General features: G+C 38.8%; 2 protein-coding genes across 3 annotated transcripts in view; both read left to right on the forward strand.

The window, feature by feature from the left end:
* The first annotated feature begins 83 nt into the window (after positions 1–83).
* ssbp1 (single-stranded DNA binding protein 1) lies at positions 84–10125 on the forward strand. Its single transcript, XM_042403413.1, has 7 exons — positions 84–172; positions 1109–1189; positions 2520–2577; positions 2690–2830; positions 7816–7903; positions 8501–8589; positions 8687–10125. The coding sequence occupies exons 2-7, from the start codon at positions 1166–1168 to the stop codon at positions 8728–8730; spliced, it is 444 nt and encodes a 147-aa protein (XP_042259347.1). The 5' UTR covers positions 84–172; positions 1109–1165; the 3' UTR covers positions 8731–10125.
* Positions 10126–12562: 2437 nt separating this feature from the next.
* The window catches only part of creb3l2 (cAMP responsive element binding protein 3-like 2), a 39711-nt gene continuing 26678 nt past the window's right edge, over positions 12563–25595 (forward strand). For both annotated transcript variants that reach the window (XM_042402544.1, XM_042402545.1), the window contains exon 1: positions 12563–13224. In XM_042402544.1, coding sequence (XP_042258478.1) covers positions 13126–13224 — 99 coding nt within the window. In that variant the 5' untranslated portion in view covers positions 12563–13125. The remainder of the gene's footprint in view (positions 13225–25595) is intronic.

The following is a 25595-nucleotide window of genomic DNA, read 5'->3' on the forward strand; positions in this document are numbered from 1 at the left end:
AATAAAGAAGGGGGGAAACTCACAAACGTCACATTTTACCGCTTGCACATGCGCAACACACATCACGAGACGAGGCGTTCAAGTAAAGGCAGTTTGTACCCTGCGACAGAGGTTGTTGGTCGTACAAAATCCAACCGGAAGTGTTGGTGAACGGTCTTACTGAATTGCCCTGGTGAGTCTTGGCACGCTTTTCGCGTCTTTTTAATGGTACAGTTTAACACCATTTCATTACATTTAACTGAGGCTTATCTGCTGCTCAGCTGCTAAAACATATAAACCCAAAACACGTCGAGAAAAACGATCATTTAGGTCGTTTATATAATGTATAATTTCAACAGCGGGAGGCTACAGAAGCCACATTGTGGCTATAAGCAAGGTGGTGTTTGTCCTTGTGAGTCCATGTTTGACTGACTGTAAAGACGTGTCTAATATAATCGCAACCTAACAGCAGAAATCTCACCAAACCCCCTCATAAAGTCACTTAGTTTTGTTGCTTTGTTTCCTAATTGTGAACACACACGTACCTTACTAGTGTGGGAAATAGGACATAAAACATCCAGTAGTTCAATTAGGAGTATTAAGTAGATATATAGATAGATAGATACTTGATTGATTGATACTTTATTAATTCTTAAAGGGAAAATTGAAGTGTTACAGCAGCCAAGGCTGAACAATTAATCGAGATTTAATCACAATCGCAATATGGTCTACTGAACATTTCAAATTGCAGGAGGTACAATATTTGTTAAGACATTTAAGAAACACTTAAGAAAATATCTTTCTTTGGTTCAGATCCACATAAAAATCACACTATATTCATTTGAATGTTTTTCAGTGAAAATGAGAATGATAATGAAAAAATGATCTTTCGTTAGTTCAGCCCTAACAATAACTAAATAAAACTATTTAACATCGTTTCCAATCATCCAGCTCTGTTTCCAACCTTTTTTGACTTGTAACCCCATAAAATAAAGCAAAGATTTTAGAACTCAGAAGTCAGATTTTACATTTTATATCTTGTGTGTTATAGAGGTTTTAATGACATTTTCAGATATCACACACTCCATTCACTGCTGTTTTTTTTCCTCTTTCTTTTCATCTTGTACAGATCTTTGCTCTAAAAATTCAAAGCTGCTGTCTGCTGGTCCGCTGCTTCACAGAGAAGATGTTGAGAAGTGCCTCAACACAGGTGAGGAGGAAACCAATATCAATGGGTCACATATATTGTACTGGATGTTGTTGTAAGTGTTTTGCATGCAGCTACACTTGTAGTTAAACTGATCACACCTGGCTTTGGCTGTTAGTAGAGCTTCAACAATTAGTCACTTAATCAAATAGAGCTGGGTTACAACCCACATGTAGTGACTCAAACAGGGTGTCTCTTCAGCTTCTAAAATTAGAGAAAACAAAACGTTGGTGCAATTTAAAAAAATGCTTAGGCGCAACGCCTAAGCATTTTTTCATAGCATCCAAACTAAATGACCTGTCTCCTGTGTCTTACTGAGGGAATTGCGGAAAACTGGAAAGTATGTGAATGTTTGCATCTCTGTCTCACCGAGGGAACCACGGTAAAACCTGGATCACACTTTTGACTTGTCTTTCTGTTCTGTTTGTGAAACTGGGTTGAAACAAACTGATTTGGGGTTGTGGGGGAAAACAAAACGGACTTTTTACCAAGTGGATTGAACTCTGAGACTGTGTGACGAGTTACACACACACTGACGAATGTTTATTGAATACACCTATTGAAAACTTCACTGAGTTGTATCGGTTTTTGGTGACGTATATTTCATTGCCACTTGCTATTTGCTTTATTGTTTTTGTTAGTGTAACAGAGCTATTTTCTTTCTATTTTATAATTATTATTTAAAAAAAGGTGCAATCTTGTGTTGCATCATTACATTGATATATATTAATTTAATTCAATGTATTTTAAATTTTGAATACTGTCTTATTGAATTGTTGAAATTTTATTCATCCACCACGTGACAAAATGTGCTTACAGAATTCAAGAAAATTAAAACAGAAAACAAGGAATTTGGGAAAAAATAAAACAGAATCTGGAAAAAATTCAGACAGATTTCATAGGGCCCTAATTATTTGGATTTCGGGCTATTCGGATAAAATGTCAAACATGAAGATGTCACCTTGGACTCTGGGAAACTGTGATGGACATTTTTTTGCTGTTTTCTGATACTATATGGACTAAGCGATTAATCAATTAATGAGACATAATGAGAGATATTTGAGTTTGAGTCTCTCAGACTGGAAGAGAACAACTTTACTCAAATTAAAATTCTGTGAAACACTTTTTATGTGTTTGACTTGAATTACTCACCTGTTAGCAATGCTCAAAGTTGATTTGGGGGGAGTTTTTATTAATTGCAAAGACAGCATGTCAACAAGAACTGGATGAATAATTTGAGCTATTAATGAGAAAGAAGGAATAAAACCATTCAGACCAGCTTTACATGCTTATAACTTTTAATGTTTCTGTTTATGTGCCGTCGCACCTCCAGATCTTAAGACAGATGGTGAGATACAGGAGTACAGACACCAGCCTCATCTTGGAGAGATGTAAGTAAACTTTGTTTATAAAAGAAGAAAAAAGAAGAGTTATCCATTCTTTAAAGTACACATCCAAAGTACCCATGAAGTTGGTGTAATAATGTATGTGTCTTTATTCCAGCGATAAACCGCGTGCAGCTGTTAGGACGAGTTGGTCAGGACCCCGTGATGAGACAAGTGGAGGGTCGCAACCCTGTTACCATCTTCTCAGTAGCAACCAATGAGATGTGGCGCTCTGGAGACGGAGAGATGACCTCAACAGGTACGACGTCAGAGGAAACTCACTGATAGAAAAGAAAACCACTCTCAGTAGTTCTGGATATTAATTCAAAGTACAGTTAGAAAACCATCACCTTGTTACCTGAGAAGATGTCTTTAGTCATCTTGACGTTTTGCAGTCTCTACAGAACCAGCTCTCCTGTTATCACGCTGGTTTTTCAGCATTACCATTTAATTTCAGAACAAGGAACTCCATCAGGAGTTGAAATGTCTCTAAAACAAATCTGTTGACAATCAAAATTTAGTGCACTTAAACTTTCCACCAAAACCCAGATGAATTAAATGTCTTTTAAGTCAGAGTGAGGCTGCTCTCACAGACCCAAACAGCTGCTGTTTCTCTTTTTCCTGTGTGATGACACAAGTGTCAGAAGAGGAAAACAACTCCAACCAGACCACCGTGGTGTGGGAAAGCAGGTGGGCATGTTCACATGCTGTCACACCCCGGCTCAAGGCTGGACAAAGGAGGGGAGACCACACAAGAGTTATAGCTAAAAATAAATTTATTGTACATAAATACATAAATGAAACTAAACACAACCAAAATGAACATAGTGGAAGCCAGAGGGGAGAGGGCAAATGACTGACTGACTGCCTCCAGCTTATATGGAAGCTGGGCAGTCCAGGTGAGCTGAATCCTCCTGACGACCCAACTCCGCTCACTGGGCTCCTGCAGGTAGAGGACTCAGAGTCTGTTCAGAGAGCGTCGTCACAATGCACACTCATATTCCACTGTTATTCCAAATATGGCAATATTCTCAATTTGATATGGGTCATGTAAACAGCATTCTTTGGACATGTATGGATCACATTAGGAATATATGTCTTCATTAGAATGGAATGTGAATGTGACGCACAGCCTCTTGTGTGTTTGCCATTACATCTGCACAATGTAAACGAACCAACTAGCCAACAGTTTGCAAGGCTGGGATAAACTGGAGAAGACAGGAAGACAAGCGCCCATCTTTCTTTTATAGTTTTTCTTGGCCCGCGCTGAATGCCCCAGCTGTGTCAGCAGTTTAAGAAATCCTCACGAGAGAGGGTTGACTCACATGGAGTGGCGCTGGGGTGTCTCTGTCTGACATATACATACACCGATGAGACATTTCTCCCTTTCTTTGTTAAAGAGCGCCTGAGATTGACACTAAAATGAGAATTGCTGGTCCACCTTAAGTGAGCCTGGTCAAGTTAAGCTAATGTGTTGTTGCTAACTTTGGGGCTAACCCCCTTCGATAGATGAGTATTTTCATTTTTTCTCACTGATAGAAATGTAGAAAAACGCTCTCATTATTTCAGATATTAATTCAAAGTACAGTTAGAAAACCATCACTTTGTTACCTGAGAAGATATCTTTAGTTAGCTTGACGTTTACTCATCTTGACATGTTGCTGTTTTACAGTCTTCTCAAGAACCAGCTCTCCTGTTATCACGCTGGTTTTCAGCATTACCATTTAATTTCAAAACAAGGAACTCCATCAGGATCAGAGTTTTTCCCCTATTATTGTACAGGCCTGGCGGACCGACAGGCCAATGAGAACCCCTGGCAGGCCAGACGATTTTTTTTCAATTCCAATAATAACGCCAAATATCCATTTATTTGGAAATCAATAGCCTTTAGGAGCCTCTGTGCAGCACTGCTCCGAAACATGAGTTAACCTCTGTGTCATGCCAGCGGCAGGAAAGTGACGGTGAATGTGAACAGAGTAGAGAGAAAGGTTAGCAATATGTTCTCAATCTGGCAGTAAATGTACAGTGCTGCTTGAAAGTTTGTGAACCCTTTAGAATTTTCTGTATTTCTGCATAAATATGACCTAAAACATGATCAGATATTTACACAAGTCCTAAAACTAGATAAAGTGAACCCAATTAAACGAATGAGACAAAAAAACTTGGCTGACCTTGATATTTGAAGACAAAGGTTCATGCAGGAAGGCCTCTAAAACAAACATTCAGGGCAATCATAGTGCACTACAACTTCCCACCAAAACCCAGAGGAGTGAAATGTATTTAAATCAGAGTGCTCTCACTGACCCCGACTGAGCTGCTTAGTAATGCTCTCACACCAAGTGGGATATCTGGAAGAGGCCATGCAACCCTGCACCTGCAGTAAAGTTAGTTGCTGTGATGGACCGCCACCTCATTAAAATAGCTCCAACTGTTACTAAAGAAAGCAACCCAGATCCTGGGTACGTCACCAACACCAACCCCAGCAAATAAGACGGCAAAGAAAGTTGCTGCTTCTACAATTGAAAAATGGAAAATAGACTGGCTTAGAGTTGAAGAGGTGAATAAGACGACACTCCTCTTCTGTAAAACATCACCCATCCAAACATAGCTTTAGACAGCTAAAAGCTAATCGTGACTTAATTAATGGAAGCATACAGGTTAAAAAAGTATTCAGATCATTGTCACCAAACAAGCAAGCATCTGCTTATTGTTAGTAACATTAATGCTAACGCTAGAGACTTTAAAATGTCTTCTATCTGGTGCGTTAGCTAACATTAGTCTTAGCAAGTTGGCTAGATAACGTTAATGTCACAGCCTACATGTGGGTCTTGCTGACTGGTTGAGGTGATCATTGCTGTTGACTAACGTTACTGAGCTCAGTGCAAGTAAACTTTTTAGTCCCAAATCTACAACGTATTTTTTTCAGTCTACTAACCAGTAATGCAGTGCTGGATAGTTGAGTCATTTTTGTCTTATTTATTTATTGGGACCATGTACAGTGTTAAACATAAATGTTACCATTTGATGTGCTGTACCAGAGTTAACTTCCGGCAGGTCACAATTAGTAAGTACAAAAGCAAAAAACACACAGGACACATAATACAAAATACACATCACATACACCCACAATGTCAACTAGAAATTAATAATATAAGATTGTCAAATTAAAAGCAAGATTATTTATTATTATTTATTTCATGAGAAGAGTCAGTGGTTATTTCATTCATGTTTAAAACCTCAGCAGGAATACATTTGGAGATGAAGTAAAACAAGCTAAAGAAGGAATATTACTCTCATTTTGGCTCTTTTGACAGTATTTGTACCTACTAGTCTGTAGTTTTGTGAAACACCTGAGAATGTGGCATTCAATGCATCAGACCCACAATGATGACATCATCAAAGTTAGACTGATTTTTACCCAACCAGAACTTCTGCTGAATCTAAGTAGATCAAGCCCACGAAATCATCGTCATGATCATTATGTTATGCTGCCATCTAGTGGTTAAATAAAGTCTTAGTTGTTGAAAGGGAATCGGCCTGTATTGTTTTACTTTTCATGTGTTTATTATTGTAGTTAGAAAATGTAGATAATTATCACAAATGAGATGCTGTTTACTGAGGTTTTGAATACTGTATACATTTTACATTTAAAAACAGCAACTTCATGCACTAATTACTTTTTTTTTTGCCCTCAAAATTTTGTAAATGCCCCAATTTTTTTGACAGTAGTGGCAAAAGTTGCCCTTCAAATATTTTTTTATATTTCTATCACTGTACGTAGGGAATATTCAACTCTTGTCCTTCAGTTGAAAAGTGAAACAGCCTGTTTGGTTTCTTTCATTCTTTCCTGAAATATACTTAAACGTTTCAGTGTCGGAGTTTCCTGCAGGTCCTGTAGGCAAAAACCTCTAAATATGGTGATTTTGAATTTTTCAGATAGTCTTAAAGATTTATTGTTTTATTGGTTATTTGCTACATAAACCATTTAAAAAACAATCTGTTCACCTGTAAATGCGTTGTCATAAAGCTGAAAACAAGGCTGGGGTTTTTTTTGCCAATGAAAAGTTGAAAGTTGACGTTTTTTGCATGGTTTTCAGATTTATGATCCTCAATTCTTGATGAAGATGAAAAGATAAATAAACATGCTTTAATGGTTTCCTTCATGGATGAGAAAACAAGTCAAACTGGCCTTGGTTTGTTTCTAAGGTAAAGTTTAGTTTAGTGGTAAATGGATAAAAAAGTAATATTATCATGGTTTTGATTGGCATGAATGAAATAATTAGCCATGGAGCTGAAGTTTAGACGGGGTATGAAATATCGATTGTATTGACATTAGTAGTATTGCTGCAACAACTCAGTTAACCTGACGATAATTTTCTTAATTTAATGAATAAGCTGTTTGGTCTGTTAAGTGACAGAAAATAAAGAAAAACGCCCGTCACAGTTTACTAGAGTCAAACGTGACTATTTGAGCTCCAGCAAAAATATTGTTAGTTTGTTAGACAGTTCATAAAGATATAAAAACTGATGAAAAACATCAAATTCTCAACCGAGGGTCCAGCAAAAGATTGACATAGTTGTTTAAAAAATTGCTCTAACAATTAATCAATTATTAAGATAGTTGCAGATTAATTTTCTGTCATTAATTTTCTGATTTAACAGTTTCAGCCTTGATTACTAACTGCCCCACATCGGTTGCAAGTGTCTGCTTTTGCCACTAGAGGTCATTAGTGCACTTTAACTTGCCTCTCAATGAACGTGAACTCAAACTGAAGACGACTGCAGTTGGATATTTAACATACACATCTGATGTTATAACAGTAAAAAAAAATAACAGAAAATCACAAAAAGCACGTTATGTCCCCTTTAAAATGAGACAAAATCGGCACAATAATACTTTCTGTCCCTGAAGTATTCACTTAGTGTTCCAGCCTTAATGGATTATCCACCACCAAAATTATGAATCCAACTAATGGGCTGTAATATGAAGAATACCATCAGGTAATTAGATGCAGCCTTCAGAATATTTTATGGCTGGTCCACATATCTATTTAGAGAAGACGATTTTTTTTTTTATCATCTCTGTTTTTATAATGTAGTTCCTAGAAATGTTAATGGTGACGTTAATATTCATCGTTGAGCCACAATGATATTCATGTAACTGTAATGTGGCCTGCAGACTGTGAAGGTTAATTGGTTGAATGACTGAAGTTAAATTTGTGTGCTGCTGTATTCTGACTGCAGGTGACATCAGTCAGAAGACGACGTGGCATCGCGTGTCGGTGTTCAAACCTGGTCTGAGGGACGTGGCCTACCAGTACGTCAAGAAAGGGTACGAACCGCTTGTTCTCTGTACAGCCTGAGTACTTTGAAAACAAATTAATATTTTTTCCCTGCAGTATTCAGTTGACAGGAAGTGTTGTAGGAGAGGGGGTGACATGCAGTACTGTATGTACAGACCACTGTTGTATAGACCACAAGGTCTCTTTGATGCCTCTGAAAGTGATACTCTATGCAAAGGTTGTACTTTCAACACCCACACATCCCCGTAGGCTTTAAAGTGACTGTAAATATGTTCCAGTTTGATCTTTCATAGAGAACAACAGCAATCAACAGGAAATTAATCAACTATTTTAATTCCAGCTTCTCAAATGTGAATATTTTCTGGCTTATTTAATCTTCTGTCATAGTAAATTTAAATATCTTTGGACGTTTGAGGACGTTAACTTGGGATTTTGGAAACAGTGATTTATATTTTTCACCATTTTTCAGATATTTTATAGAACCAACAACTACCTTTTGGGAAAGAATGAAAGAAAGGACACTTTCAGTATCGCAATCCAAATAATCAGTTCAAATCATAACAGAGAGATATCCTGAATGTGTTGTGTTTGTACGATGTGACTGAACCCTGAGTCTTACCTTGCAGGTCTAGGATTCTAGTGGAGGGAAAACTGGACTATGGAGAGTATGTGGACAAGAACCAAGTGAGACGCCAGGCCACCACCATCATTGCAGGTCAGATAAAAAAAAACAACTCACTAACATTCAGACACAACTTCTTTCAGCTTGATCTCTTTAAAAACCCACCTCTTCTCTCTCTCTCTCTCTCCAGACAACATCGTGTTCCTGAGCGACAACGTCCGAGACCGAACCTGAAGGATCTTCCCAACACACTTCTTCTTTTTGTATAGAAATAAGACTGAAGAGCCGAGTGCTGCAAAGTAAAGGAACCGTTTTTCCATCCAAGACCCGGAAATACTCTGAAAAACTGGTGTGGAGTTTGACTGGTGGTGCCCTCTGCTGGTTGGAAAAAAATGACCTCCAAGCATCAAGAGATGCAGAAACAACCTGCTCTTGTAGTGTATATATACAAATATACACTTACAGATTATGATTTTGATTGTACATCATGTGCATAAACCCCTCTTTTTCTCGTACTTAAGTTTTTCTTTGTGTGAGAATAATTTTGGAAGCTTGAGGGGCAGAATTGGACTCGTTTGGAAACATTTACAGATGAAAATAGAGCATAAGAAAATGTTAATCCATCCGGTTTACTTCAGAATGCCTCTCATCGATCCTGGCTGTGAAGTTTTTGGACTCACTTTAAGATGTTGACACTCCGTTTCGACGGTTAGGTACAGAAGATCATCGTCAAAACTGTCAGTTTTTCCTCATAACTATAATAACCTCTTTTTTCTGTTAGCTCAAGAATTCAGAGATTGTTTCTTCACTAAGAAGATAAAAGAAAATTCACTTCATAAATGAAGTTATTGTTTTCATGTTTTAACTTGCTTGGGTGGTGGTTTCAGAGGTAGATTAATCACTAAGATAAGCTCTCTTTGTCATCAGTTTTTGCATTTTTGACCTTAAAATTCATGAAACCTGTTCTTGAAATGATACAAGTTTGTTCTTGATTTTCAAAAGACAAACAGTGTTTTTTTTTTTCAGCTTCTCGTGTTCTGCCCTGCGTGACTCGACTCTTCTTGCATTTCTTCTTCATGCAAATCCCTCACACATGAAGGGTTGTTTAACTGGAGTGAAAAGTGCTGATCCTTAAAACACTTGAGGGTAAACCAAAAAAAAGAAAAAAGAGTTCAGCACGCAAATTAAGAGAAAGCAACTTGAATGTGGTTTTTCTCCTTCTGTCTGATTTCCTGCTTCTATCCCTGAATTGTGCATAATTATAACAGAACATTTTGATGCGTGTTGACACTTTGGCGCCTTTTTATCTGTTCCATTTCTTCTCGGTTTCTGCTTTGTCACAATCTGGTCGGTTGTTATCACATTATCTGTTAATTCATTTCCTTCCTAAACGGTTTCTGGTTGCTTTCAGCTCGCTGCTGTTGGTCAGTTTTTCTGTAATAGTTGCTATAATAGACATTTTCCAAAGTATCTTTGTGTTCATTTCTATGATTTAACTTTCCAGTGTTTCCTCATTTCACTTACAATGTATTTTACAGAGGAGAAAAAGGAGAAAAGTGCATCTAAAGCAATTAAAGCAAAGTTGAAAATCAGAATAAATCCCAAATGGAAGTTCAAGTAAATAATTGAGACATATTTGCATACAAACTACTTCATTTTTCCAATGTTTTTAAGTCTGTTTTTATGCTTTTCACTAGTGGGTGTTGATTGGTTGTGTCTGTGTAATGGAGGCGGGCCTTAGTCAAAGGTATTCTTGGCCTAAATTGATTGGTTACAGGAAGTGTTGAAGCCTTTTCCTGATTGGCTGTTTCACTTCTCAGTGAAAAGGCAGAGCTGCACAATTCATCTGGCTTTAAACAGAGGAGCGATCTGATTGGTCAGTCAGCTGGATGTGGGCGGGCTTTAGGTTGTGGCGTAAACTTGTAGATTCAGTGTGAAGAAGCTGCGTCAAGCTCGCAGAATTAAACAGGCAGAGACCGGAAATGGGTGAAATGGAGTAAAAAAATAGATTTTTTTTTTTTTTTTATGTAATTGTGCTGAAAGTAAATTTAATTTCCCTTAAAAGAAGGCTTTTAAAGTAAGAAATTTTAACAGTTTTTTACTGTTTTACCTGAAATTGGCTTGTTCTTAAACACAATTTATGGAACTTCAAAATCCAATGTTTACTAAATATTAAGTCAGAAGAAAACTAGAAAGTGTGTATTAGTCAAGTAAGTTGTATTTATATACGTCCTGAAATTACAAATGTTTGTAAAAGGGCTTCACAGTCTGTATATTTTTAATTTAATTGGCATCAACACACTAAATGTAATCATCAACCCACATGGTGAAGGAAACTACAGCTGCAAAATACATAACTCTTCTTTATTTCCTGTTTTTAAAAACTACCTACCTTTTGGTAGTTTGATTCATGCAATCATACAATGACACAGTTTTATATTGTAGGTGTTTGTCAATCAATGGGAAAATGAATAAAATAATATAAAAAGGCCCACAGAACAAAAAAACCCCAAAACAAACAACTGAACCAACAGACAGTGTTGCCAAGGTCATCTAGTGCACAAAAAGAGACAACAACAATGTCCCCAAACCAATGTGGAAGTCCCCCGCTATCTAGACTGTCTATCCCAAACTTATCTCACTGCCCCTTGTCTTCATGCAGATTAGCGGTGGGCCATTTAAACACTCAACCCAGTAGCCCAGTTAAATCCCCAGCAAGCTGGTTACTCACCTGACAGCTCTGGATGTGTCCCCGAGACAACTGCTCTGACCGCACACCACACAAAAATAAAGTAAAAAAACAAACAAACCATTGAGCCCAAATGGACCACGTTGCAATACCTACACAGGGGAAACTCCACAAAAGTCAAACTTACCACACTAGAGGACCATGCAATCACTGCTGATAGCTCACACCTGCCCACTCACAACACATGAGTAACTGCAGGACCAAACTCCCCTTACTGAAACAACAACCAAACCAGTTTTCCTCTCCAAAATGCACCTACCAAAGCAAACCTTGCATCAGAAGGGCCCCAAACAAATCAGATTCAAAGTGAAAAACCTAACCTAACAATGACACGTGTAGTCAGTGAAATCAGTAGTGTAGGTGAGTGCATGAGTGAACAGTATATGGATGTAGTGTTGTATGATGCAAAAAAAGCAAGTCAAATGTCGACCCAAAAGCCAAAAGGTGTGTCAAGGAGGAGAGCACCAGCACACAGAGCCTCAGGTGTTGCCAGTGTTGCTGATGACACTGCAGAAACAACACAGTTGTAACAGTAGTAAGGAACAAACACGCAAAATAACACAATTATGATGACTGAACGATTATTAAAAGTTCTTATGTTGTAAAGAAAGTTTCATATTTAAATATGCACCCTAGAAACTTCAATGTAAAGCTTTAAAGTGGGATTTTATTCATTAAATTACATCAAATTATTAAAAGACAACAGAAAGTTAAAGATAATTAACTCACAACAACACTCAACTTTTGACCCTGCATATGTTTTTTATAATTGTTAATTACATAAAATACATATAATGATTAATTATAAAGATGGTTACAATTTTTAGATTTTTACTTAATTTATCAATTTTACAACTGACAAAACAATCTTACCACAAGGTCCATTGAGTGGCTGTTCTGGAGCTTTTTATCATATCACCTGAATTTAACCTGGTTGTCACTGAATTCCAGATGTTCAAATTTTAACTTTTCTCAACACTTGAAGGACTTGTTCATGCTGGTCTCCGTCAAAAAAGGGGAATAATTTATTTTCACTATAATTCCTTCAATAAATAACACAATGACAGACTGTATAAATATCTTGGTCATGGCTTTCTTTCTGTAATAAAACATCTAAAAGCTGAAATCTTATCAGAAGAGGGTCTGTGGTCTAATCTGTGTCAGTTTTGGGTCTTTGATGTGAAAAACTTTGAGAAGCAGTGAGAAAGGAGAGCTTTATTTTGAAAGTCATGACCGGAAACTAGTCACTTAAAGTGCATTGACACTAATGTCAAAAACAGCTGGAAGTTATGAATCACTCCACAGTTTACAGCTGACATCTCATTTATAGTGTTTTAAGTTACATTTTACTAAAAGTTATCTTGTGTTTTCATTAATTTCTTCGATTTCTTTAATTAGTTTTCAATATTACTCCTCTATTTCTAGGTCTGTGACTCCGCCCACACATTCCTCTGTGTCTGGGCTGCGAGGAAGAGGAGGAGGAGGAGGAGGAGGAGGAGGAAAGAAGAGCAAAGAGAGGCTGGTGAAAAGTGCTTGCGGAGCCTGAGCCGAAGAGGAGATGATCAACAACAACAACAGCAGCAGCAGCAGCAGCAGCAGCGCTCAGTCTGAATCCGACTGCTGCAGCTCTCACATTTAACACACATCCATCCCTCAGTGTGTGTGTGTCTGTCTTTTATTTATTTCCCTTCACACACAACAACAACAACAACAACAAGTTGAACTTTTTCTTCGTCCCCACCCCCCAACCCCTCCTCGGAGTTGGAGCTTGAGTTTGGTTTCCAGTCTGTCTGCATTGCAACAAAACTCCTGCTGTGTTTCGCTGCTTCAGCTGGAGGAGAAGAAGAAAAACCTTCAGTGAGTCCGGTGTGGAGGAAAACATGGAGATCCTGGATAGTAGTGAACCGTTTTTACACTGGGACAGGAACCTCAGCGAGCTGTCTGAGGCCGGAGAGATCGACTGTGTGCTCTACACTAATGTAAGTTATCGATCAGCGATTATAGATAGATAGATAGAAAGATAGATAGATAGATAGATAGATAGATAGATAGCATTACCATTGGTGGAAAGTAAGTCGCCTACATTTACTCAACTTAAGTACAATTTAAGGTACTTTTAGAGTCTTCAAATGTGTTGTTTAGTTCAACCAACAGTGGAAAACCCAAAGATACGGCAACAAAAAGTGTAAAAATCAACAATCTAATGCATAAAAACATATATTACACAGTGATAAAACAAACATACTAAGAAAAATAGGAGCATTTAGTGTATAAAATATTGTTTAACAGGAACTTTAAATGTTTTAGGGTGAAATATTTGTGAGCTTTGTAGCTTCTTCCACCTATGAGAAGCATATGCAGTTTTTCCTAGTTCTGTATTCATAAATGGGACATTTGAGGTAATGCATTCTTGTGGGCGAGTACAGTAACCCATATTTCTTAAAAGTGAGTGCAATGGTAGCTTATTTAGGATGGCTTTATAAATATATGTATATATGAAAAGACAGTGATGTTGCAGGAGGGGAGGGATGGAGGGGTGAAGAGTGCCAGAATGTGCGACTGATCAATAAGCGCCAGGTGATTGGCTCTGCAGCCTCTCAGGTGGAAATAATCACATTTTATCTGAGTTTGATGAGGCATTAAGAGACAGCGGGGGGGGGGGGGGGGGGGGGGTTATCTATAATCTGTTTAGTGTGTGTGTGCCCTGCTCTCCATTCACTAGTTGAACCTTGGGGTCCAGGATGCAGCAGGTATGAGCTGCAAGTTAGAGACTATTTCTCTTCTCTTCTGTCCTCTTCTGCTATTTATTTAAAGCAAAAATGGCTCATAATACAAACAATATTTAAAGATATGAGCACATACAGTAACTAAGTAATTAAAGATACATTTTTCCATCATTTAGGCTATAAAATATCAGAAAAAAGTGAAAAGGCTCAAGCTGATTGCTTTAAATAACCTTACATTCAACTTAATTACATTTTTTGGTCTTATAAAGGCACATAAAAGTACATTTGCTGAGCTGGGGACAGAGAATATTAGGCATTTTTGCTGGATAAATGGCCCAAATGGTTGTCAATTACTTGTGTGTTAATTGATTATTTGGCTGATTGTTTCAACAGTAGTTTGTTTATCTTTAAGGCCAAAAGAAAACAACTTTACAGGAAGTATTTTCATGAGGTTAGACGACATTTACACATGTTTCTCATGTTGATTATTTCCCCTGTGGTGGTTATAGTTGTGGTTGTAACTCAGCTATCTCATCGTACATGAGGAAGTCTATTTTATCCTTATTTGATCCTTTCTTCATTGACAGTTTCTCAATCACAAAAGCCAAGTTTGAGAACAATGACTCTGCATGAAGGAAACTTTTTCACGAGTAGTAACAGAGCTTCTCTTCCAAATATCCTTTTATTGATTAGTAATGGTGCTCGATATTCAGTTTCCACCTGACAAAAGCTCATTTTGGGCCCTTAAAACACACATTTATCTGTAATCCTGGGAGTGGTTCAGGGTCCCTCAGGGGTTTCTCCCACTCTCACCCCCCCCCCCCCCCCCCCCCCCCAACATCAATTAGATTATGTCACCCTTTCTGTCAAATGTGCACGTTTGTAAAGCATGCACAGGACAAGATGCACATCAAATACAGAGAAAAGCTACCTTGTTGTAATATGCACTTACAGACAGTGTTTCTTTGGAGGATATCTCACTTTGCACAGCTGTGATTTCCATCTTGAATCTGACAAATTGACCCGTATGACAGCTCAAATTAAAATATTCAACTTTTCTGTTGAAGACAAGGACAACTCAGAGAAAGATGGCAGCTTTGAATGACAATTAAAACATTAGTAATGATGCTGTTGATACCGAATTGATGAGTAACCAGCATCGGCTAATGAGCCAACAGCAACTGGTGGGTTACACACAAAATTAAAGTTTTATTTAATTTTATTCCAATCAAAATCTGGGATATGTCGTATGAAAACACTCCATGAGGCCAGTCTCTGTGGCCAAAACAGACAAACTTTAGGATTATCACCTCCAAACCATAATTTTTGTTGTCTTTCGTCACGGTTAAGTAAACTTTTGGTCTGTTAGAGAACATGTATCCTAAATTTTGTGCAGCGGAATAATAAGAACATACAAATCAACACATGCAGATATAAAACATGTGTCTAAAACATAAATTTAAACTGAATTATGTTACCGAACTCAACCAAATTTACCCAGAAAACCTTTTTTTTTAGCTCACTAAAAGCTCAACTTCTCCAATTTTTCTGTAAAAGGACACACTGGGAGTTAATTAAAACCTCACTGGTTTCGGTGGTTGAGCTCTGGAGCTCAAATCGCAGAAAGACTTTTCTACATTTCCATGTAGAAAAGTAGATTTATGGCAAAAAGTGCATCTCACCTTTCAGATAAAATTATTTTAATGCATAGAAGTTAGCATTGTTTTTACTGATTACAGTAGAAAGTGGGGATCTTGCGGCTACATTAGGAGCGTCCTAACTTAAAATTTTGATGATGTGACTCCTTCAGTCTCACTATTATTTTACAGCACAATTATGCAGCAAAATTCAACATCAGAATCTGATGTTAAGGGGACAAAGTTTTACCAGATAAGACCTTAGATATTGTTTAATACTGGGGAAGTTTTGTTTGCACACAGTTTAAGGCTGAAAATTTAAATTTCAAGTGTCAAATATTAGCTTCCAGTCATGAGGAAACGTTTCTCTTTTGCACACACGCAGCATCTCCTCTCAGTAAGACGAACCCTGCTTTCAAATGGCCTCTCGCCTTCAGTTATGTAACTTGGAAGTGTGCGCTCCAGCCATATGGTTTTCTGGGTAACACAGCAGGCCAAGAGGAGAGTGTGTGAGACAGAGACTGTGTGTGTATATCTCCTGTGTGTGTGTGTGTGTGTGTGTGTTTGTGAGACTAGACGATGGGAGGAGCGACTGGGTTTACAGGGAAAAATCCAGCTGCCTCGCAGGATGGGAATCAGACACCGTAGAGGCCTTCTGAGCCTGAGACAAAACACACACACACACACATTCACACACACATACACACACTTTGGCATTTGGCTCTTTGAGGGAAACCTGCGGACAGGTAAAGACTTGTGTTGTTAAAGCTTCAGAGGGCTTTAAAGCTGTGAATCTAGGACCTTTAAACAAGTCCTGAGGCTACAATTCCTGTCAAATACCAGCAGACATGGCCAGACCAGTGAGCTCCAGCTGCTGCTCTGCCGTCGTCTGGCACGGGAGACTTTTGGGTTACTGGAAGAATTACAGGAAGTTTTACGGAGATAGACCTGTTGGTCAACTTTTGTATGTTAAGTGAGGAGAATAAAGACAGAAAAACATCCATAAAATGCACAAAAAACACCACACAAGTGAATAAATCATGCATCATTTCATATCTACAACATCTCTACATTGAACAGAGGTCACAGCTGAGGTCAAAAACATCTATAGTGAACTGGTTTGTGGATTTGTGGGGGATTTGTGTGCATCCTTGTTGCTGATTGGTCCTTCTTCAAGCTTCTGGGTTCATTTGATTCTCAGTGGAAGTTTTCCGAACTAAAATCTTAAAGTAGAAACTGAGTTTTCAACTTTTAAGCTGGTGTTTTATCACCTGAAATACTTTCAAACATGATCTGTTGCCAGTCAGCTCCGTCTCCTCCATATAAGACTGTATAGAACTGGATTATTCTGCTTTAGTGATTGAAATGGCAACGTTTGATACCAATGAACCAGCTACAGTTTTGATATTTGATTCATTTCAGTTGTTTAAACAAGTAAAAATATTCTCAGTAAATCCAGATCTGCATTTCATTTGAAGCTGAAAAACAAAACTCTTTGGTTCTCACAACATTTGACAGACATTTTTCATTAATTGTGGACTTTTCATAGACTCGTTTGGATAACTGACAGTGGTTAGTTACAGCCTTAATATAAAATGCTGACACAGCAGCTTTAGTACCAGACAGCAGACCTTTTTATTATTTAATTTTCCACTAAATCTAACCAGTTAGGTTTTATGCTCTAATATATTAGAACAACAGCAAACCAAATAACTGTAAAGTCGTCTGGTGGGAAAATGTCCTGAAAGGTTGCTTATTTTTTTATTGCATTTGGTTAAAACTTAAGTATACTAATAAATGGAAGGAGGGCTTCAACTAACAATTATTTAAATGTTGTTGATTTTTTTGTCTATAAAATATAAGAAAATAGTGAAAACGCTAAATGTTATAATGTCTAAGGGGTCATGGTGACGTCTTCTATCATGCGTGATGCAGAAAAGCTCAAATCTTCATATCTGAGAAGCTGCAACCAGCAAATGTTTCTGCTTAAAAAATGACCAAAATGATTAGTCTGTTATCAAAATAGTTGTTTTGTGATGATGCACTAATCGTTGCAGCTTTGCATGTATCATTATGGAGACTTATACTGCAGTATTTTGATTGCTTGGACATTTTTCTGTTCAGTTCCTACTGAAAGAAACTTTATTTTAGCCTTTTTTTTTGCCGGAGGAGGAAGGGGGGGGTGCTATGGTAGAAAAGTTGATCTGTGTCAAATGTAAAGCCACTGGCCTCCCACACACACTCAATACATAAAGGCCAGGTTGTGTTAAGTAGAAGATGCTTTTGTTAGTTCAGTGAATATTCTATATATAGTAAAGCATGAATAGTATGTGTGTGTGCATGTGTGTGTGTGTGTGTGCGTGTGTGTGAGGGTGGGGTATGCATGAATGTAAAAACCAACAAGACCGTAGTGTTTGAATCTCTGGCAGCATCAGAAACAGACTGGAGTCTTTGTCCCCGGCTGTGCCCCCTCTGGGTCGGGTCTCTTTCTCCCCCCCCCTGTGGGTTTGTTGACATGGGATTCCTCACAACAATGTAAACCCTCTCAGCTGGAAGCATGTGTGGGATCCTCAACGCAGAGTCTGCTTCGCTCATCAGTGAGAGGTCACTCCTCCCATCTCTCTGTCTCTCTTTCTGTCTGTCTTTCTTTCTGTGTCTCTGTTGTGTAAAAGCTTTGATCATAATCAAGTTTCTCAGGTTTATAATAATAACATTGCATGTATGAAGGTGGAGCCCGGCTTTCTTTCTTTCTTCTCTGCTCGCCCATGACAAAAAAAGATCTGTATTGACGTCGCTGTGATGTCATATTTTGGTCTCGTCTGTGTGACATTTGGTGGGGTGTGGGGACTTCAATCATATTTTTGTCTCTTCTGCAGTTTTCCTTTAAGAACCAAACAGATAACAATAAAGTTTATCAAATGTAAATAATTAGCCTCTTAACATCCACTATTTTTTGGGAATTTTTGCCTATTTGGCATACCCAAATGGAAAAGCTTGGAAAACAGAAGAACTGTGAGCCCAAAATGCAGATATTAAGCTTCATTTGAAAGGTAACATCTCCTACTTTCTGGAAATGTGCTGGTTTAGCATGTTGCTAAAACACAACCCAAACTACATCAGTTCAAAAAAGTTTTTTTGGTGCTCGTCTACACTGAGTCATTTAAATAAGAATAACCAGGACACACTTTATGCCAGAACTATGCAAATCACCACATATCTGTTACGGCTTGTCAACCACACCTGTATAAAATTCCAGACCTCTAGACCAAACCTTATCAGATCTAGGGAGTTTTAGTCTGTGGTGTCACTGGTGTCACCAAACCTCTCCAAAACATCTTCAAGTGGCCAAATTGTGCCAATTGCTTTTACTCATTACCGTGTGATGCTAAGCTGCTTACAACTGGCTTAAGCAGGTTGCCGGTGACCCAGTGAATGTTGAAAGGTTAACAGTTAAATACAGATTGGTAATGATTTTCATAATTTCGGTTTAGTAAATATTAGTAGCAGGAATTCAAATTGTGTCAAAACATGGACAGCAGTGTTTCTTATGGAGTTAAAATCTTGAATATTCATTATTACACTCAGTTGTTGGTAGAGTTTATGTGGGAAGGTTGAAGTGTTTTGCTCTCATGCTGATATGATAATGATTTAAACCTGCTGTGTTCTTATAAATTCTTGATGTTCACACCAGGATGTGGTTATAGGTGTGATAGATGTACAGTTGAGAAAGGAAACTTGGATTGCCTTGTTGTTATTATCTGCATCTATTGTAGATAGATAATCCATCAATCTTAAAGGCATTACATGCTTTTATGTGATTTTTTTGTTATTGATATACTGTTATAATGTCGGACGTCTGTGTTAAACACGATCAAAGTTCCAAAACTTGAGTTGAATGTATGTAAAAATGCTTCCTGCAAATCAAAAGTCAGCTCTATATTTATATTCTGGGGCTCTACTGGAATATCTTTGCCTGATTTCCAGTTAAAAACTCCTTATTTATCTTCTACTGGTCCTTTATGTAGCCCCTCAGTTCAGCCTCTGTTTCAAACAGGCCGCTTTAGCTCCTGTCTCTTTAAGTCCCCCCTCCTGATGAGCCCACTCTGTTCTGATTGGTCAGTTTCCAGTGGCTCGGAAGGCTACATAAACAAACAATAACAGTCGGATTTAATTTCTTTTTCTCGTTCTTTACTAGAAATATAAACTTCTCAAATACATCTGTGTATGTTCGAGCCCAAAATCCGACCCTAAATATGAGAGTGGACAAACTATTGAACAACCTTAGCAACCAAGACTACAGAACGCTGTTTGTTGACATGCACCAAAAATCTCGTCCCGTTGCCTACAGATCCTACATCATATGCAGATTATCTGCTTATAGAGGTGGGTAGTGTCTCTGAGTGGGATAGAGTCCGTGTCAGTGGGGGTCCCGGGCCTTGTTGATCAAGCTGGGAAGAAACTGCTCTCGTGGCCTGAGGTTTTGGTGAAGATAGACCTCAGCCTCTTGCCAGGAGGGGGGGGAGTGTTGGAAAAAGTTTATGTTTGGGGTGGGAGGGGTCAGCCATGATCCTGCCTGCTTACCTCAGTGTCCAGCATCCAGGCTGAAGCCCTCAAGTTTTCGAACTTTGACTATGTTTAACATAAACATCTGACATCATAACAGTATAAAAATGTCAGAACATCACAAAAAGCATGTTATGTCCCCTTTAATGCTACAGCATACAGTAATATTTTAAACAGTAGTTTCCTTCCAATTTTGTTGCAACAGTTTCCTCTTTCAACATGATATTAGGTTTGTTTACCTACACTTAAGTAACCCGGTTAGTTAGAGGAACCATAAGTGTAGACTCACTGTCCCCAAAGCGAGGTTCATAAAAGAAATGAGTTTCCCAGTTTGGCGTGGAAGAGCTCGACTGGCCCGCACAGAGCACTGACCTCAACCCCATTCAACACATTTGCGATGAGGTGGAACAGCAACTGTGAGCCAGACCTTATCGCCCAACATCAGTGACCGACCTCACTAACGCTCTTGTGACATGAATGGGGAGCAAATCCCTGCAGCCAGGTTCCAAAATCTGGTGGAAAGCCTGAAAGTAGAAGAGCGGAGGCTGTTATAGCAGCATATAAGAATCACACAGGGGGTGAAATGTTAGCGGTCAACAAAAGACAAAGCTCGGTTGCTGACAGAGAGAGAGGGGAGGAAAAAATGACACTGAGATCATGTCAGATAGTTCAGAGAGAGGGGCTTTAAACTTAAGTTCATTCTTAACTCCAGTTCATACTTGCACATAGCTTTTAAAAACTGGCGTGGTGCTCAGCACATGGTGTACTGGCTGCACTTGCGGTGAGAAGAAGAGACAGACATGTGGAGGAAAGGAGTATATTTGCTCTGCACATGGTCCAGGAATTTCCAACTGTGTGCCTGCTTACATAACACACAGCTTACCTGCAGATAAAAGAGTCACCTCTGTCTATAAATCTTAACACCAGCTGTAATCTTGCACTTTTATGAATATAAATGACGGCTTTGACATCTCAAAACACACTCAGGATAGAGATGCGTGAGCAAACACACACACACACACACACACCACACAGAGTCAAGAGTAAACAGCTTGCTCCATGTGCTCACAGTGCAGCGCCTGTTCTCCGTCCGGGCAGGGCATCCTGCTCTCTGGAGGCCTCGCTCTGTCTCTGTCTCTCTCTCTCTCTGAATGGTCCGTGTGTCTGCTGTGTAACATGAGTGTCAGTCTGCAAGGAGAGAGACGGGTCATTCAGGACACCAGGAGATTAAGATTGAATAAATGACGACATGATTTCACAACCAGTCACATTTTATTGCCAATCAAAGGTCAAATGTCTCCTTCGTGTGTGTATATTTCACAGTGTGGCACAAGTTCCAGTTTTGCTCATTACAACCTGACCAGCCTCCGTATCTGTAACTCAGCTGGAGCGTTCACCAAAGACAATCAGTGTTATTACTGCAGGTGTGGTGCCGGATCTTCAGGTTGTTGTGTGTTTACCTTCAGGAGGAGTTGACTGTCACGTTTTACTCTTTAAGAAAGACATATCATACAGAGAGTTCATAAAAAGCTTCTTTGATAGTGCTGCTGCTTGTAGAAAACTGTTAAAGAGAATTTTTAGTCAGAAATTAAGAGAAAAACTTTGCTTCAACTGGACAGCAAAGGCTTCTCTAGGAAAATCTTGCACTGTGCTATGAATGGGAGTCGTGTAATTGCCTCCTAGTGGACCATGCAAATTCCCAGTTAAATTTAGAGTCGTGATATGCAAAAACTACAGTAAAATGTAAGAGTAAGAGTAAGAGTAGTACACTTTTCATGTGGCAGCAGCTGCACAGCACAGTTCACATGGACTTGTGTCTGTCTAACACCAAATTGTGTTTCTGAACTCTGGTTACTGGTTAAAATTTGCCTGATATGCAGCTACTGTAAAGAGACCTTAAAGAAGACGTATCGTGCACATTTCCAAGTCTATATTTTTATTTTTGGGCTCTACTGGAATATCTTTGCATGATTTACAGTTCAAAAAACCACTTATTTATCTTATTCAGGCCCTTTATGCAGCCCCTCAGTTAAGCCTCTGTCTGAAACAGGCCGTTTTAGTTCCTGTCTCTTTAAGACGCCCCTCTAAATGAGCCCACTCTGTTCTGATTGGTCAGCTTCCGACAGCTTCCTGGAAGCTACGTAAACAAACAATAGTTTGTTGGATTTCACTTCTCAAAATGGAAACTTCTTAAATATATCCATACATGTTCGAGCTTGAATCCGATCCAAAACATGCAACGTGAAAAACCTGTGACACAACCTTAGCAACAAAGACAATCTGACGTCATCACGAGGAGGAAGTAGAGGTAACTAAACAAAGCATTCAGAGCAAGCTGAAGCCCTGGGTCTCGACTTAAAGGGAGGATTTTTACAAGTTTTGGAAGTTTCACCATGTTTAACATAGACATCCAACATCATAACGGTATAAAAATAACAGAAAATCACACAAAAAACATGTCCGCTTTAAACCAAATCTAATCCAATGTGGCATTTTGATCAAATTTTACATATGGGGCTCAAAGTAAAGGCTTCTACTGAAGGTTTTCCACCCTGATGCAAATAAGGTCCTGATAGAAATGTTTAATATTTGGCAGCTCATGTACCTCATTGTGTCAGTGTCGTCTTAATCGGAGCCACCTTGCGGACTTTAAATCCTTTGGCTTTAAAAAGTGACAGTAGACTACAGCTGGTGCGCACATGGACGTGAAGGACACGTTTTTTTTTCTTTTCTTTTTTCTTTCTGCATTTCGAATCTGATGCAACTTCTCCCCTGACTTTGAAAGTGGACTGAGACTTCTCAGTTTTCTGCAGGCAGCCATTTGAGAGCGAGGCGAAGGTAGTAATCAGTGTGTGAGGGATCATTATGGAAAATCCACAGGAGCCTTCGTTCTCTGAGGAGAAGCTAAATTTACCCGTCTGTCTGTATTTCTGTCTGTCTGTCTCTTCCTTTACCCTTCTCTCTTTTCTCCTCTTTCATTCTTTATTTGTCTGTCCCTCATCTGCCCCCTCTGTTTTGCTTAAAGGCACCATAAAAGGTTTTAAATGTTAGTGTGTGTGTGGTTAGCAGGGTGTGGGTTTAATATCCCTCTCAGTCCTAAAATGAGCCTAGAAGCAGTTTTATGTTGTAGAATTGCTGCTAAATTACTGCTCTTTCTTTCTTCCGCATGACCTTTTACCACTACTTTCTGCCCTCTTACTGCTTTTCTTTCAATATATTTGCAATTTCAAAAGATACTAAGGTTGAATTTTTGGGCTTCTGTTTAAAGTTTGGCTTGTTTTTTGGAGAGGAAATCTAAATAAAATCCGTGTTATAGACTTTAAAGTTGTAGAATCAGCAGAATTCTACTTAGTTTGTAGTTTTTGTCAGACTTTCTGCATGAGCTCCAGTGTTTCGGGTATTAAACATCAAAGTGTTTAAAGCCTTTAAACTGCTTATTAAACAGTAAGGTGCATAAGCTGCGAGACAGACTCAACTTTGATGTTCCCTTTATGGATCTGCAGCTCATATCCTGTGTTGCTGCTCGGAGTGGTACGATCAAGACCTGCTGAGGACAGAACCTCTTCATCCGCTGTCTAGTTAACCTTTCACCCCTCTTTCCAGCCTTCCTCCTCCTCGTCTTCCTCCTCCTCCTCGTCGTCTGTCACTGCGCCAGGGTGAGCTGAGAGAGGACGAGTCAGCTCCTGTCCAAAATGCCAGAAACTCCTCTGTTCCTCCTGCTAAACTGTCGCTCTACTGTACTCTTCTATTTGTGTGAAATGTGGCTTAATCCGTCTTTCTTTTGCTCTCCAAACCGACTCCTTTTTCTTCCATTTTCCACTTTCCTGCTCTATTTTTTATTTAACCTCCTTACTTTTTTTAGATGTTCTTACATAGAATCCCACTAGGTGTCTTAATTTAACTTTTTTCCAACAATACAACACGTCAAGAGACTGTTTACACTTGGTTTTAAAATGCGTTTCAGTGATCCGAGACACTTCGCCGTTCACACCTTTGTTTATCATGCGTCTCCAAAGAGTCCAGCTCAGATTTCATTACTGCCTAGCGCCAGATTTGTTTTGCACAGGCTAGCTAAGAAAACAAAAATGTTCCAAGAACTAATATACGTGTACAGGTTATTCCAACTGTTGAGATTGGCAGGACAAAGTCGTTTGGCGTTGGTGCGTTGGCAACAAAACAACCACCATGTCCTGCATTGATGACGTATTTTCCTGTTACATCCTTGTCGGGGACGCATCAGGACACTAAAGCGTTTACGCTGCAAAAGATATGTGGTCAAATGTGTCCCAAACCACCTCAGCAAGTGGTTTGAGTGATCAGATCACAACGCATCCACTTGTGATCCGATTTTGCATCTTTTGTTAATCAGTTTGTTGGGATCTTTTGTGGGGTTTCAGGAGTTTTTGAAGGTAGATGGACACCTTAATAAGTTCTTTACAGTTAAAGACACTGAATATAATCAGTAGAGCTCAGTCCCGGCGTTATGGTGGGACTCTGGGGGGCCAGGCCCACCCATCAAGGAATTTGTCCCTCCCAGGAGAAATCAGCATCAACGCCGTTTTAATGCTCAAGGCCAGGGCCCAACGACAAGAATAAAATTCGCAGGGAGGAAAAAAAACTCCTTCCTCGTTTGTACGTTTTTTGTCAGTTTGTGGTGTCCAGATGTGGACAGCGGAAACCAGCAGTGCGGTGTTTGAACACTTTTAGTTTCACTCTTTTTAAAATATCCTGTCGTTTCTTTCTGTTTCTAAGAAGTTTGTTCAAACTTCTGAACTTAAGTTTGTAGCAGTTATTATGTTATTCAGAGTTTTTGTTGTTTCACACATTATAAGAAACGTTACGAGGTGAATGCTTTTTGCTTGTTGCTGAGCACTGTTTAACTCACGTAAATGTTTGGCGTAGACAATAAACACATTGATTTGATTGATTAAAGTAAAATTGATAAGGCTTTTAGGAGCCTTCAGCTGTAAGTTTCCAGTTAACACAGTCACTGGTTAACCCGAAACACCTATTTCAGTTTAACCACTGATCGCCTTAACTGGTGACTTTCAGGGGAATGTTGTCGTGGTTGATGTGGTTGACGTGGTTGTCTAGGTTGTCATGGTGAAAGCACAAACAGAACATGTAGGTGTCCTCCTAAAGCCTTAAATTATTGTATGTTCAACACAGTCTATATTCGTCTGGTCCTTTTTGTAATAAATTATGTAAATTAAATGGTGTCGCCAACAAGAATCATTGGGCTCGCCCATATAAACCAAATGCCTGACCAGTTACTTTCCTCTGGTGCCGGGACTGTTAGAGCTGCAATGATAAGTCGATTGGCAGAAAACTTATATGATAATTGATCAATTGTCATTTTTCAAGCAAATATGACAAAAAGCAACACGTTTCATGTTCTTAAATGTGTATACTTTCTGGTTTCTT

Source organism: Thunnus maccoyii, chromosome 23 (genome assembly GCF_910596095.1).
Source record: "Thunnus maccoyii chromosome 23, fThuMac1.1, whole genome shotgun sequence".
Lineage (NCBI taxonomy): Eukaryota > Metazoa > Chordata > Actinopteri > Scombriformes > Scombridae > Thunnus > Thunnus maccoyii.

Excerpts from the sequence above, each read along its gene's own strand:
- ssbp1 (XM_042403413.1), top strand. The coding sequence starts at position 1,166 with ATGTTGAGAAGTGCCTCAACACAG. Across the intron at positions 1,190-2,519 it reads TGAGAAGTGCCTCAACACAG|ATCTTAAGACAGATGGTGAG; the intron begins GTGAGGAGGAAA and ends TCGCACCTCCAG. Across the intron at positions 2,578-2,689 it reads CAGCCTCATCTTGGAGAGAT|CGATAAACCGCGTGCAGCTG; the intron begins GTAAGTAAACTT and ends TCTTTATTCCAG.